Source organism: Lepidochelys kempii, chromosome 10 (genome assembly GCF_965140285.1).
Source record: "Lepidochelys kempii isolate rLepKem1 chromosome 10, rLepKem1.hap1, whole genome shotgun sequence".
Classification (NCBI taxonomy): domain Eukaryota; kingdom Metazoa; phylum Chordata; order Testudines; family Cheloniidae; genus Lepidochelys; species Lepidochelys kempii.
In genome coordinates, this window is record NC_136389.1 from 6,360,535 (window position 1) to 6,376,291 (window position 15,757).

Below are 15,757 nucleotides of genomic sequence, written 5' to 3' on the forward strand. Positions count from 1 at the left end.
AATGGACCCACATCTCTCAATTTGGCCAGGAGTGAATTCATCCCTGTTATAAACAGGGTGGAACTCTCTTTGAAGCTTAAGTTGAACTTGGTTTTTATTAATCAGGTAATATCTATTTGTAAGTGACTCTCCCTTACCATTTTGCAATTCAAGGGATCACTGAGAAAGAGCAAAGTGAATAGAAGACAAAAAGAAGACTCCGAACTCTAATGCCCATAATCCCGTAGGGTGGAATAAAACTTTGGCAGATCTCCACCATTTTGGAGGTTATCCCGACAGATTTCCTGTAGGGTCTCCCTAATGGTCCACTAGGCTACTCTCCTCTTTGTGAGCACTCATATTCATAGTTCTGTCAATGCCTGACATGAACTCACAAGCCTTGAGTAGCAGTACAGCAACCAGACTGAACCTAATCTGGATTGATGTGCTCTCTTTATAGCCTCATTACAGAGCAAATCAATGTAGAACAATGTTAAATGCAAAGCAACTCGGCTTAAAATAACTTCAAGGGATTGACTGGAATGGGAAGAAGGGCTGGGGAATGTAGCATAAACGCTGCTACCTCCTTGGAACTTCACCATAAGGGGCAAGAGTCTCTCTTATGTCCCTTTTCACTAGCACCAGCAGCTTAATCAGCCTGTAGAACAGCCAGTTTCCCTGCTGAGAGAAAGGTCCTGGTACAGGGGGAATCCTCAGGTGATGTACAGGCAACATACCACCTCTATGCCCCCACCATAGCCCTCACCACACCCCGTCAGGGCCTCCTATTGCAGAAATGGCCATAGGCAGCCGGATTTAAATTTGAGTAGCCCTGACTCTTATTTAACTTGCATTAGGGCCTGGGTGGTCAAAACATGCCATTTCAGAGAAAACCCAAACATTTTGCAGAAAAGTTATCGGTTTCGATAGAAGTTTGGCTGGGCCGTTTCTCCAGGTTTCTGATGGAATTTCTAGGGGTGGGGGTGGGGATGAGAGTGAGCACCCAGTTTAGAATAACCAATCCCTGGTGATTAGGGCACTCACCTGGGATGTGGAATCAGGTAGACCAGGGACTTAAGCCTGGGTCTCCTGCATCCCAGTTGAGCGTCCTGGCTATTCTGGGGGGCAGATCTGGCTCTCACTTTTCATACAATATTTTGGAAGGCCTTGTGTTCGCTGAGCTTTGGAACGAAAGCAACTTTTGAAACCTCATCAGCATCCACGAAATGGAATTGTTTTCCGGTCAGTCTTGTTGGTGAGATCCCCGTCCAGCTTGCGACTTGGGAAGATCAAAGGGGGTTTATTCACTGTACTGCTTGTTAAGGGTCCCAGACTGAGAGGCACAGACAGTGGTAATCTTGATTTCACCCACACTGCGCACTGCCAGTGTGTCTCTGCATTGCGGATTGCCTGCTTTAGTGCAAAACCCGAGTACAGACAGGCAAAGCCACAATTTTCACCAGTTGAGGGAACCACTTGCTTGAAACCAGGGTAAGCTCAACTGGTACAAATTGCATCTGTCCTTGTCTACAGTAAGTGGTTTTTATCAGTGTAGCTATACCAGTTGCTGGCCACCAGTGGCTGAAATAAGGCTAATCCCAAGTGCAGAGAAAACAAGAGGAAAGCTTTCATGACGTTCAGAGCAGTGTATTCAGCCTGTCTGGTGGACGTGTTGGCAAAACGAAGCACGATACAATAATTGATTTTTCTTGAACAGTTAGTTATACAAGGTGTTTAAAGCGGACACCAGCAAAACCGCAGAGCAATCTGCATTATAGCTTTGACTTCCAAGCGCATCGTAGTACGTGCAATTTTCTTTAACTATCACTGCATCTGCGAGTTTGCCAGTTTGTGGATTTACTGTATAGTAAAAGTGCATTGATTGAAATGTTGCTTGATGCTTGGAGAGAGAAGCATGCTATCGTTCTTGGTGTCAGTTTTCATTTGAACAGGGTATGGTTGTCTTGCTTTTGAAGAGAACAAGTGCCCATTAACACAAAAGGTTATAATTTTGTCTTGATGCTTGGGGAACGGTATGAGCTTTTGCATTTAAATTGGCAAGCCTCCTTAGAGTAAATGTGCCTGGCACCTGAAGCTAACCCAGGTATTGCAGAATATTAAAAGCTTCATTCTGAGCCAATTTACAACAGGTGTAGAAATCTTAGACCGCACTAGTGCATGGCTGTTCCATTCTTATGGCCAAATTCAACTCTGTTTACCCAGTACAAGTCTGGAGTGACTCCAGTGACATCAGTAATTACTGTTATTGTTTGTGTCAGTAGTGCCCAGAGGATCTAGTCATCAAGGGTCCATTGAACAAACACATTGGAAGAGACAGTCCCTGCCCCAAAGATCTGAAAATCTCAGTTAAGGCTAGATGCAACAAGCTGGTGTAACAACCAAGCAGGAGGAGAGAGAAAGTGGGTGATAGTAGGTACGTCTACACACTGCACAACTCTTCCAGTCTCATGTAGAGTACACTGCACATCCCGCTAGCATGGGTATCAATAGCAGTTGAAGGAGGTCAGGCACTGCTTAGGTAAGCAGAGGAAAGATGCCTGAACCCTGTGGGTATATACCCGACATGGCTCTCTACACACCTAAGCAGTGTCCCCCAAGTCTACACTGCTGTTTTTAGCAATGTCATCTCCCGCTGCCTCGCTGTTGCCAGAGCCTTTCCCTGCCAGAGCCTTTCACTAATGTGTGTAGCCATGCGCCCGCAATGTAGACACAGCTTGCTTTTTACTGCAGCGTGTAGTTACACATACCCTATATGCCTACAACTGCTTGTGCTGTGCAGTTGTAGACATAGCCAGAGAAAGGAGCATATGATTTTGGAGACTGGCTTTGTGCAGATTTTGAAGGACCAAAGGATTTTTCTGGCTGGAAATAAGGCAGAGACAGTAAGAGCAAAATTTTCAATGGGGCTAGTGACCTTTGGGTGTGTTTCTTGGGTGCCAGATTGATTCTTTTTCCCAGAAGTGCTGAGTACCCACAGTTCCTGTTAATTTCAGCAGAAGTTGGGCTGCTCAGGACTTCTGACAATCAGGTGCAGGGTGTCTGAAACTGGGCACCTTAAAGTCACTGGTCACTTTTGAACATTCTGGTCTAATGATGGTCAGTAATCCTGACTGGTTTAACTGGTTCAACCCTGTTTTTAGTGGGACTAGCTAAAGAGATTCAGAGACCAATCCTACATTATCACTAGAGTGAAATTCTGCTCTTGGTGCCAGTGGTGAGGGTCTTGAATCCCTCCTTTGTGCAATCAGTTCACATGCATGATGAGTTGGGCCGTTGAAAGCAATTTATGAAATTGCACAAAGTGAAAGAGAAATGGGAATATTTAGTTTAAAACTAAAAAGTTCAATTTTAAAGGTAATGCAATTCACTGAACCAGCCTTTCCCTAGAGCAATCTTTATTCTTTGCATGGAGATAAGGAATCTTGCCAATTCTTCAAAACCTTATTTAAACTTAGTTGGTGTTGGTCCTGCTTTGAGCAGGGGATTGGACTAGATGACCTCCTGAGGTCTCTTCCTACCTTACCCTAATATTCTATGATTCCCATTCTTCTGGTGTTCTAAAAAAACCTCCGCAATACAGAGCATTAACAAAGCCAGATACAAGACTGCTCATAAGGGGCCAAGCCCTGTCTCTGTTTTTGGCTGTGGATGTCTATAGACCTGTCAGATACTGAGCAATTAAACTGTCTCCTGTAGCCACATGGTGGAGATACAGAGTGGTTTGGGGAACCCTGAGTTGTTTGCACAGCACTTTTAACTCTTGCTTTAGTCTGATGGGATGTCTTCATCTCGTTAGACAGCAGATAAAATGCCTGCCCTTGAGGAAAGGAAAAGGAACCACTTTCTTAGACAAGGACTTAAAATACGTAGGCTTATAAAGAAAATGTAAGAGGACTGTTGCCTCCTTACTAACATTCAGTGGGGGTGTTTTGGTTGGCTAGCTCCCACTATTAAAAGGGGAAGGGTCTATGGGAAACCAGGACTCTGAGACTGATAGACCCCAGGAACAATGGGGAGAGGCCAATGCTCCAGCTCAGCCTGAATGACAGGGTGGGCAGGCTAATCAGAGAGTCAGGAGGCCAGGGAGGTCCCATCCTCCGTGTGAGCTGGAATTGCCTGGGTCAGACAGAGTGGGGCCAAGCTAAGGAGAAAGCAGGGGCCTGAGCTGAGCTGGGGAGCAGAGCTGTGCCAGATCCAGAGAGACCAGAAAAGCAGCCCAGAGAGAGCAGACCCTGTCCTGGGAGCAGATCTGCAGCCCCAAAGCCAGAGGCACAGCCCAAAGAGAGCAGACTTGCCCTGGGAGGAGAGCTGCAGCAACCAGAGCCAGAGGGGTCAGAAAAGCAGCCCACGAAGCAGGTCAGTGCTGGGTGCAGAGACACAGAAGCAGCCTGCAGAGCAGACCTGTCCTGGGAGCAGAGCTGCAGCAACCAGAGGCAGAGGGGCCAAAGAAGCAGCCCAGGGAGCTGGAGCCAGAGCAGCAGCAGCAGTGCAGAGACCGAGTGGTGGGGCTGGGGCTGGAGCAGTCCGGAGCTGGGTGCGGTGAGCAGCGGGGGAGAGCGAGGGGGACCCTGGGCAGCGGGCCCAGCACAGTTAGACACCTCAGCCAAGGGGCTTTGCAGGCCAGGCTTGGATCGTAACCCCGACAGGGCGGGGGCGACACTGGGCAGAAGGGTCCTACCACTTAGAGCCTGAGAGCGTGTGGCCACCACCAGAGCAAGTGTCCAACCCACAGCCTCCCTGCAGCACGGCCAGGGCCTGAGAAGAAGGCCTGGGACTTACAAGGAGCAGACTGTGAACTGCCCTGACGTTCCAGAGACACTGTTTGTGATGTTCGCTGCCACAGAGCGGGGTGATGTGTTTCCTTTAACCTTTCCTATTTTTCCTGATTCTTTTTAAAATTAATTGTTGATTAAATAACTTGCATTTGCTTTAAATTGTACGTAATGGTCAGTGGGTCAGAGAGGTTCCCAGTGCAGAGAGAGTACCCCGGAGTGGGGACACCCTAGCCCCTGTCCGAGGTGGCCGCAGCAGGGTTGGGGGTCGAGCCCCCCAGGAATCCTGGGCCCAGCCCTGTTGGGGTTCCGAGGACTCTGCCAGACAGGAGAGTGGAAGGGGAGTCCTCAAGGGCAGGGAGGCCACTGGGTAAAGGAAGTGGGAGCGAGGACTCAGATCCTTTCGCTAGCCCACTTCACCGGGGTCGTACAGAAGCCAGGAAAGTTCCCCACAATAGCAGGACTATTCCCCCGATTACAAAAAGAAAAATCAATGTGTTTCACGTGAATTTGGCTCTGGTGGCAGGTGCCAGACTGACAGTCCTAGAGACGGAAATCCTTACAGAACAAGTGCAGCCTGGGTAGATACTGCCTCACCCACCTAACGCACTCCAACCAGGCTTTGAGGGACCATTTGAAGAGGGTCAGGGACCAATCCTGCTCTTGTTGCAGTGAGTGCATGTTTGGTTATTGATGTCAGTGGCAGCACAAATGGGCCAATTAAGGGCCTGACCCACTGACTGACTGGGCACCTGAAGCTCCTGCTGAAGTCCGTGGCGGCTGTAGGGGCTGACCGTCTCTCAGAATCAGGGCCTGTCTCTCTCAGGCCTCAGCAACACTGCCAAAGAGGGTGCTAATTAATGCTGCTGCTTTGTTTTGAATGTTAAAAACCTATCCAGGGACAGAACTGCTACCACTAATTTATTTCACCAAGGTAACCAAATGGCCTAGAGAGTAGAGCTGGTTGAAATTTGTGTTCAAAACAGGGATTTTCTTTAACCCCCCCCCCCCCCCCCCGACTTAATCAAAATGGGCATTTCGCCAGGAAACATCCACGTATGATGTATTCTTTGGGGTTTTGTCAAAAAATATCCTCCCCGGCCAAACTTTTTTGATTTTTTTCAGCTGCAGAGAACAGACACGTTTTAGCTAAAACCTCCCCAAAATTCAGGGTGGTTTTTTGTTTTGTTTTTACAAAAACCTGAGAACGTTTGAAGAGAAAAAATCAACAAACACAAAAGCTCTTTTGTTTCCCTTGAAATGTTTTTACAAGAACAAAGACCAACCAGTTTTACTTGGGCTCTATCCATATTAGGTTCTTATCTGGTCCCCTTCACAGTTGTCTCTGAGACCCTTATACAGTCATTTAATCTTTGTATGTCTCCTCACAACACCCCTGTGAGGCAGGACATGGCTGCTATCCCCATTGAACAGATGGGGAACTTAGGCGCAGAGAATTGAAGGTCCAAGGGTATTTAGGTGTTGCTGGGCTCAGTACTGCAGTGGCTAACAGATTTAGGAGCCTAAATCTCACTTTCAAAAGGGATTTAAGCGGTTAGGAGCCAAAACCCGACTTACAGTTGAGTGCTGGCACAGCAATACCTAAATGCCTTTAACAGTGTAGGTATAACTGACTTGTCCAAGGTCACACAGGAAGTCTTTGGCAGAACAAGGAATTGAGCCTGGAGCTGCTCAGACCTAGGTTCGCGTCCTAGCCACTGGATCATCCTTCCCCTCTGGTAGTAATGATATTCCCAAATTGGGTTGAATTTGTACCAGTAACCCTAAGGAGAAAAGACCCCATAATAGTCTGTCCTGTTCATATAGTCTATTTGTTGTCTTGTGCAATCTGTCTCTGTGTCACACCCTCCCTTCAACCCGCAAATTTCTTTGTTAAACCAAAAAGTGGCTTTGGGGCCTTTGTCCTGCTACTTTTAAAACAGTGGTCTAAAATCAGCATACTTCAGTTAGTTGAGGTCAGCATAACATTTCCCCTTTGAATTTAGCAAAGCAGGCCATTAAGGTAAATGATCATGTACGACAAATATTGCCTCCTAAAAAATTTAGCTCTCTAAAACCCCAGTTGCATAATGACAACGTTTTTTTTTTAAAAAGGCCAGTATTAACCTAATAGCGGTGTTTAATGGGACATAATAAGTAGTGTTAATATATCCTAGTTTAATCCTACACAGGCTAAATTACTTTTAATGCTGCTTGTTATGCCAGTTAAACACCCCTGTTAGATTAATACTTTGGGCTAAGGCTGCCCTTTTAAAACATGTGTCCTGCAATTACAGCACGCATGCTTCTGTGAAGGCCACATTTTAGGAGACAATAGTCACAATGCATCCATAATTGGATCAGTGTATAGGGAAGCTGAAGAAGACTCAGCAACTTTATTGACACTGATTTGTCACCTCTTTATAGTTTCTTTTAAAAACCAGAATCTGGGTCATTTCGGGCCTGATCCTGGGTAGTGTTTGGAACCTCTCTCAAAGTGGGATGCACACCCTGTTTCAGTGATGTCAAAAATAGTGATCTCCTTTCTTTCAGGTCTTTTAAAAATGGAACTATTTCAAAACAGCTCAGCACAAATCGACCCCTGTGTTTATTGGGTATAGGCAGAGTGGGACTCATAATAACCAAAACCACTGATTACTTCAAAGTAAAAAGTGTCAGTTTGAACAACGTTTCCATGAAACGTTTCAACTTTGATATCCGTCTTCAAAAGCAGCCCTTTTCTGCAGCCCTAAAGTTTAGAGAAGTTAGAGGTGGAACATGACTAACATCAAATCCTCTCTGCAGTGTAGGATCTAATCCCTTGCAGAAGGATCTCTCTGGTACTGATGATCTTTAACAAGATGTTCTTTGTGCTGAAATGTTTTGGCTGCCACAACACGCTTTGGGATGCACCTTGTTACATTAAACTTGATGCTGTAATAATAAAAATAGCATCTTGCACTTATCAAGTCAATGTAGATTTGTATGTTTAGAGAAATCAGTGGGATTCTAAAAGGGCTTTGCAGACCATACAGCCCTAGTTATCAGAAGCTCTTGGTGGGGCCGATGCCTAAAAACTCAGACAATTGAGGATCCACTCTGGCAGACTTTGAAGTCCTGGTGAGCTGGCCAGCCTTGATGAAGCCCGATGACTGACAAAACGGAGGTGCTCTTGCTAGATCCATTGGTAGCAACCAAGCGCAGGAAACAACATCTATTGAGCATCAATAGAAAGCTGCATGTGTAGGCATGAATATCCAGATCTCTGGGAACTTAACTGACGCCCCTGTTTGGTTAGAGGTGATTCAGAATCACTGTGCTGTTTCTGGGGTCTAACATGGCGCTATTTGATAGCAGCCAGGAACACACACAACAAAGAAAGGAGAGGACCATTGTACTCCCATGTCACCGTGTCAGCCTACCAGGGCGAAGACACTCTGCTTCAAGCTACCTCTTCTCCCAGAGCCACTGCTTCAAGGACGAGCTTATGAGGAGAGGCCAGATGAAAGGAAATCGGGATCCTCTTGGTTCTGACAAGTAGATTCTAATTATGGGTCTGTCCTGTGGCGTTGCCCCTCCCAGTAGAGCGGCGTAAGTGCAGGACAGCATGTCAGCGTCTTTTCCTCACTTCCCGCACACCCCTCACGCAGACACAATTTTTCCAGACTCACCATTGGGAAACCCTGCAGTGTAGCTTGTGAAGGAGCAATACATAAATTAAATCAGTCAGGCTCGGGGGGGCGGGGGCTCCTTTAACACTGCAGCTAATGGGATTGTGGGAGGTGCCCCAGGCCTTCTGGTAGGTGTTCCCAGTGCATGGAAGCTAAGGGCACTGAGCACTTTCCAGTGGTGCTTAGCATCACCATGGGCTCAGCCCAGTGACTCACGCTCCCTCCCTCTGAGCACAGTATGGAGGGGCAAAACTCAGCGAGCTCTCCGACCATGAGCCTGTTCTTGCTAGGTGTTGAGTGCCTCCGGGGCGCTGAGCATTCTCCACTTGGTATCTTACAGGCCTGTGCCCCGGGCCACAGATCGCTTTTACACTGATCAGCTGGACTGGACTGTGTTGAGCCAAGCAGCTCCCTGCTGAGTACTGTTAATATCTTTCTGTTACGAGCTTCACAGGCTTATTATGGTGAATAATGAAAGCCTTATCCCCAACCTTTGCCCTTTCTACTCAAATCCCATTCTAACAAGTATATTTCCCCCCTCTCCCCCCCCCACCAGGGCCACTTGATGGAAAAAGGCTCCCTCCCGTTAAAATAGTGAAAAATATAGGACTTCAGTATTTAGCAACAAGCAGGATTTCCTGTTTGTGCCTTCGTGATGGGCTGTTCTCTCCCTTTCCACTCCCTGTGTTCTAGCGAGTAACATTGTAAGCAGTCGTAATAAAAGGGGGATCTGAAGATGTTTCTTTCCTTTGTCATCTAATCGCTAGAAAAATACTTAAGATGAAGCCAACTTTGATAGTGTCTGATGTGATATTTATTTGCACCAAAATATCAAGCAATTAATTTAAAATGATGTATTAGATGGTAAAATCTCTGGGGCAGGGACTGTGTATTTGTTCTGTGCTTGTACAGCACCTGGCACAATGGTGTCCTGGTCCAGGACTTGAACTTGCAATGCCAGTGCAATGCCAATAATACATCACAATAATACGTATACAATCTTCAATATAAGTCAGTTAATTTGCTAGGGGCTGTTTTTGGTCATAGCAATTGAAACATTGTAATATAAAGGGTTTTATTTAATATTTTGGAAACCTGGCGATACAGACATACTCTCTCGTAGTGAGCAGATATTGACGCCGTTGAGTTGAACTTTAAGATTTATTGACTGTGTAATGGGGTTTGGCTGCCTCCATAGTGTCCCCTCCCCCTTGTGGCCAGGGTCACTTTGCTACATCCTGCCTCAGTTTCCACCTCGTCGGGGCCCCTTAAGAACTTCACACGCGCTTCTCTCTGGGTTAACACCACCCCTGCCTGGGGCCAGTTGAATAACAGAAATTGTTCTTACCAGTTCACAGGGTCCCAGAATGAAGTCCATGACCACACAACAGTCCATACTTAGCTCTGGTATCATCTCTCACACCCAGAGCTCGTCTTCTGTCCTATTCTGTTCTCGCAGCTCATCCTCCCAGCTCTTCCTACCTGGAGCTTATCCTTCTGGCATCTAGGCACCCAGATTTCTGGGCTCAAACTCTGTCTGGGTTTCCTCACAGGAGCCTCCTCTCTGTTATAGCTCCCTTGGTCTCAGCATCTTCCCTGCAGGAGCCTTACACACACTCTTCTGCAGTCTCCACAATTATCTGAGCTAGTACGGGCTGGATGAATGCACTATAAGGTGGGTAGAAAGTTGGCTAGATTGTCGGGCTCAACGGGTAGTGATCAATGGCTCCATGTCTAGTTGGCAGCCGGTGTCAAGTGGAGTGCCCCAGGGGTCGGTCCTGGGGTCGGTTTTGTTCAATATCTTCATAAATGATCTGGAGGATGGTGTGGATTGCACTCTCAGCAAATTTGCGGATGATACTAAACTGGGAGGAGTGGTAGATACGCTGGAGGGCAGGGATAGGATACAGAGGGACCTAGACAAATTGGAGGATTGGGCCAAAAGAAATCTGATGAGGTTCAATAAGGATAAGTGCAGGGTCCTGCACTTAGGACGGAAGAACCCAATGCACAGCTACAGACTAGGGACCGAATGGCTAGGCAGCAGTTCTGCGGAAAAGGACCTAGGGGTGACAGTGGACGAGAAGCTGGATATGAGCCAGCAGTGTGCCCTTGTTGCCAAGAAGGCCAATGGCATTTTGGGATGTATAAGTAGGGGCATAGCGAGCAGATCAAGGGACGTGATCGTCCCCCTCTATTCGACATTGGTGAGGCCTCATCTGGAGTACTGTGTCCAGTTTTGGGCCCCACACCACAAGAAAGATGTGGATAAATTGGAGAGAGTCCAGCGAAGGGCAACAAAAATGATTAGGGGACTGGAACACATGAGTTATGAGGAGAGGCTGAGGGAACTGGGATTGTTTAGTCTGCAGAAGAGAAGAATGAGGGGGGATTTGATAGCTGCTTTCAACTACCTGAGAGGTAGTTCCAGAGAGGATGGTTCTAGACTATTCTCAGTGGTGGAAGAGGACAGGACGAGGAGTAATGGTCTCAAGTTGCAGTGGGGGAGGTTTAGGTTGGATATTAGGAAAAACTTTTTCACTAGGAGGGTGGTGAAACACTGGAATGCGTTGCCTAGGGAGGTGGTGGAATCTCCTTCCTTAGATGTTTTTAAGGTCAGGCTTGACAAAGCCCTGGCTGGGATGATTTAATTGGGTATGGGTCCTGCTTTTGAGCAGGGGGTTGGACTAGATGACCTCCTGAGGTCCCTTCCAACCCTGATATTCTATGATTCTATGATTCTGTTCCCCCACTTCAGTGCAGTGTCCTTCTGCTCTTTATAGAGAAATCACCCTAGTCTCTCCCAGGCGTGCCTCATTCTGTAATCAGGGTTGGCTAGTCCCAGCCCTTAAGGGACAAGCCACCCTGTTACAGACTTAATGGATACATTTGTCAACCTTTACCTCAACAGCAACTAAATGTTGATATTTATGTAAACAAGAAGTCACTTTATCCATTACGTATCCACATCGTGAATGTTTGTCCATATTATTATTAATGGAGAGATTACATACCTCTCTCATTAATAATAATAATACGGACAATATTTTCAATAGTGTATCAGTTTTTCCACTTGGAACTTAAGTGGGAGGAGATTAGAGGTGTAGGAAATAAAATCCTTCCAATAGCCTTTACTGAGCTTGGGAGCACCCAATCAGGATGCAACATTCACATATGGGCTAACCCTAAATCAATTCCCTGCCACGTGTAAGGACTCCAGGCACTGGTGCACCTGTTTGTGGCCTGTGATACACATTTGTTTAGTCTCCTCATGGCTGTAATACTTTGATCTGATACTGATTGCTGGTTTGGTGTACAGATGCTGGATGATGTTTAGTGGCCTGTGATACACAGGCGATCAGACTAGATGGTCTGGCAGGCGATCCTTTCTGCCATAAGCTTTCTGACTTCTTGAACAACACTCTTGGCTTTCATTTAACCTCGGAAAAGGAAAGCTGTAGAAGCATGTTGACTTGCTCCATGACTATTTTAGCTGACCATCAGAGAATACACCTCATGTATGTAAAAATCAAATATAGAATCCAAACACTTTTTCCCATGGGGTGCTTTGTTGGGACAACTGTAGTTTGGCACGAATAGTTATAGTTTGCATAATACTCCAAAATGTTGTGAGCCCAATTTTTACTCTTGCTGAATAATACCAACATACTGCATGAGTACTCTCAATGAAATCAATGAGTAAGGCTGGTAGTATCAGGCCCTGTATTAACTTTATTGCAAACTGTAGTTTGTAGACTATTACTCAAAGGCGATAGCAATCCACAACAGTATACTTGCAGGGGTTCTCGCAACAAATTTTTTGGTGGCCTCAGAGTGCGGCCACCAAATCTTGTTGGTGGCTGCTCTGATAATTTTTCCTAAAATACTTAATAAACTTTAGGAAAAACAAATCAGTATGCAGATATGCATGTCCAAATCACTGTAATTTATTTAAGTAGGATTTTTTTGCAGTCTCAATAATAAAAATAATGTACAGTTGTCTCTAGTCTTTACTGAACCTAAACAGAATAGAAACACAAATAAAGTGATTTGCACATTCTTGTCTTTTTTCTTGTTGTTTCTTTTGTGGTTTTGGTTGCTTTTTTTTTTTTAAGATACTAAGTCTGTGAAAAGTGATACTAACAAACATACAAATATGACTTACTTACTCAGCCCTGGCCCTGGAGGGCTGGAGTGGGTACGGCGGCAGCGGGGGCTAGGGGCGAAGGGGCAGTGGGGATCTGGGGTGATCAGAGGGTAGGTGAGCTTGGGGCCAGAGCCCACCACTGTGTGGCCGGGAAGTGGAGCCCAAAGCCCAGTGGCTGGAGCCTGTCACCCCAGGGCTGACGCCTGACCCCACCGCCCCCAGTGGCTGCCTGCTTTTGTGTCTTCAGAGGGGGGCAGGGCCCAACCTCTGCTGGTGGCCCCAGGAGAGGGGCTGTTGCTTTGGCCCCACCCCCAATTAACTTCCCAGGAGCCTGTGGTGCAAGAATAGCCCCTGGTGGCCACGCTGGCCGCTTTTGAGAAACGCTGTTCTAGAGTAGATGGAAGCTGCAATGTTCCCTGCAGTGGAGGAAATAATTCTACAATGTCTGATGTTTCTTCTTCTATGCAAAAGATCAAACCCGACATCTTGAGCTGAGCCGGTATGCAAATAGTGTTAACGAAAGGATATGCTTGACTTCTGAAAGAGAGTTCTCTCTATGCATGCTGCTCATGTGTAGCACTTCTTGGTTTTTCTGACATAATCTAAACATATAATCTAAACACACTTGGCAAAAATAAGTTGCATGACTGATCAGTTTTTGCTCAAGATAAAATCTGTTGTGATATTTGGAATGGCTCTCCATGCTGGCAAGAAATGTAGGGTTTCATTTTGTCTTGAACTGAGAGGCAGTGTCATCCAGTGGTTAGAGCAGGGGATTGGGAGTCAAGTTTTCTGGGTTCTTTTATTTGCTGTGTGAATTAGTTGGGTCTTTATTCAGAAGTTGGATGTTTTGAATATTAAGGAGTTAGCTTTATTACCAGGACAGCAAAGAGGTCTTTTAAAAATATATACTCATCCATTTTACCATCCCCTCCCACCAGAGGATTTTGACACCCACGCTCAGAGTTAAGTTGGAGTGGGGGGGGGAATTATTAATGAGTTTAGAGCGGTTGCTATGGGAACCTCTTGCTAATGAATCTCTGGGGTTTCCTTTCTGCCTTGTCAGAGCTGCTAAAGGCAGGCACTCCATGCCGGCAAGTTTCCTAGTAATAAGGTTTCCATGGTAACCAAAGTCACTAATACACAGCCTGGCTCCTATGCCTCACCCACATATGGACAGATAAAACTCCTCGTTATGTTAAACAGGAAGATTCCTTTTATTTAAGTGGGGTTTGGAGATTAAAACACATGACTCCCCCTTCCCCACATAGGAGTTTGGAGACTTTTACCTCTCTTCCATTTCCCACAAAGAATAAAACCAGGTCCCAGTCTTTTGCTCTCTCCCTAATGTGGCACCTGAAGACCTGTTGATGCGTTTTCGACACAGGCACCATTTACTGCTTACATCTGCACCTGTGACTTGGCTTTCCCCCTGCTCACCCCTCCTCGACTGAGTCAGTGTTTAGTCCTAGACTCTTGACAAGATGGCTCTGTGAGCACTATGGGTTTGGGTGGAAAGCCTAGGAAATATATGGGAATTTCCACTGAGTTCTTTGTATCCGGCTCCACCTCGCAGAGTGTAGGAGCTGCCGGATAATTAGCCGCAAAGTAATTAACTCACTTCCTTGCATTTTCAAAGGGCCATGTAACTAGCTCTGTGGCTACATTTCCCATCTGCACTTCTTAGAGCATTGAGTGGAATCTGTCTGATACAGGTGGAAGAGTTTAAATATGCCTTGAATTAATGGTGGGCCAAACAGTTCTGGAGGAATATGGGGCCAGCTCCTCATCTGGGATAAACTGGCAGAGCTCCATTGATTTCAGCCTGGCCTCCCGGGAGGGTCCGGTACATGAATTCTTCATTTCACATGTGTGGGCCGAACCTGTGACTCCTAAGTTCACCATATTTAGCCTCCCTTTTTATACTAGGGTCTCCTTATACATGCACAGACTCCGTATTTTTTAAACCCATTTTTGCATGACAGATTAGGGCACTCGTTCATAAATCAACAGGAAGCAGCGAGGGTGTGATCCTGTGAGGTGATATGCACCTCTTAGAAGGTCCTGGGCACCTTCAACTCCCTTTGTCTTTTCCTGGAGTCGAAGGCTCTCTACGCCTTGGAAGACATCAGTGTCAAAGGACAGGGTGCTTAGAATTGTGGGTATTTTTATTTCGGTTTTAGAAATTGGTAAACTGAGGCTTTGATTGGTTAAGTGGCCTGCCAAGGTGACACAGCAACGTGCTGGCAGAATCTTTAGCAAACCACGTATTGCCTGACCTCCAGTCATCTGCTTCCACTGACTCCTTGTATGATTACAGGGCCAGATTCACCAGTAAACTCTGGGTGCTTTATGCTGTTCCAGTAAAGAAAATCTGGTTTAGCTGGTCGAAATAAACAGGATTTACAACTGCTTTGGATCATTGGTGGCTTCTGGTGAATATGGTCCACATTGTTTCTCCATGAACACAGGCAGTAAAATTATGATAGGGTCATGGATAAATGAAACAGGTTCTAGTTGTCTGTATCCATGAGGTTTCTCTTGCTCTCCAGGGCACCCTGTATACAGCAGTGCTCTTGAGTTATAGGAAGGTTTACAACTTTTTGCCCCATAACTGAAGTCTTTTCTGATGCACCATATCCCTGGGTGGGTAGCAGCTGTAACAAAGTCACAAGAAGGAAAATCCAAGTTCCTTTCTCATGGCAGACTTGTTATTCATAAGCGTTGCAGTAGCCAGATCCTGTATCAACATCTATAAATACACTTGTGGGGAATATTGAGCATCCGCAAACTCCTACTGCTGGTAAGTCTGAGCCCTTGTATAACAGATGGTTTCCGTATGGAACGCAAAATCATCGTCGAGTTCTTGCTTTTTATTTTTTCCCCAGTGTCCCCTTCTCCGATGCCTCGCTTGACTCCTGAAACCTTCCAGTTCCCCTTATGACATCAGCTGAGAGAGAACTAAGGCAGCTGGGAGCTGTATGGAGAAGCACTGGGAGTAGCAGAAGAAAATGAGCTGGCAAGGAGGAACTGGCAGAAAAAGTCTCAACACTCTGGGCTCATCCTCCATTAATCTGAGGTTCCTTGACACCATTCTGGCAGCATAAAGGGGGACACAAGCCCCTGGAGAATCCCCTCTGTTCCAGCTGCTAGCACAACACTAAAAA

General features: G+C 46.2%; 1 protein-coding gene across 1 annotated transcript in view; it reads left to right on the forward strand.

Moving 5' to 3' along the window:
* The window catches only part of LOC144930899 (uncharacterized), a 46,810-nt gene extending 31,276 nt beyond the window's left edge, over positions 1 to 15,534 (forward strand). The window contains exon 4 of the mRNA XM_078854470.1: positions 15,479 to 15,534. Coding sequence (XP_078710596.1) covers positions 15,479 to 15,505 — 27 coding nt within the window. The 3' untranslated portion in view covers positions 15,506 to 15,534. The remainder of the gene's footprint in view (positions 1 to 15,478) is intronic.
* The last annotated feature ends 223 nt before the right edge of the window (positions 15,535 to 15,757 follow it).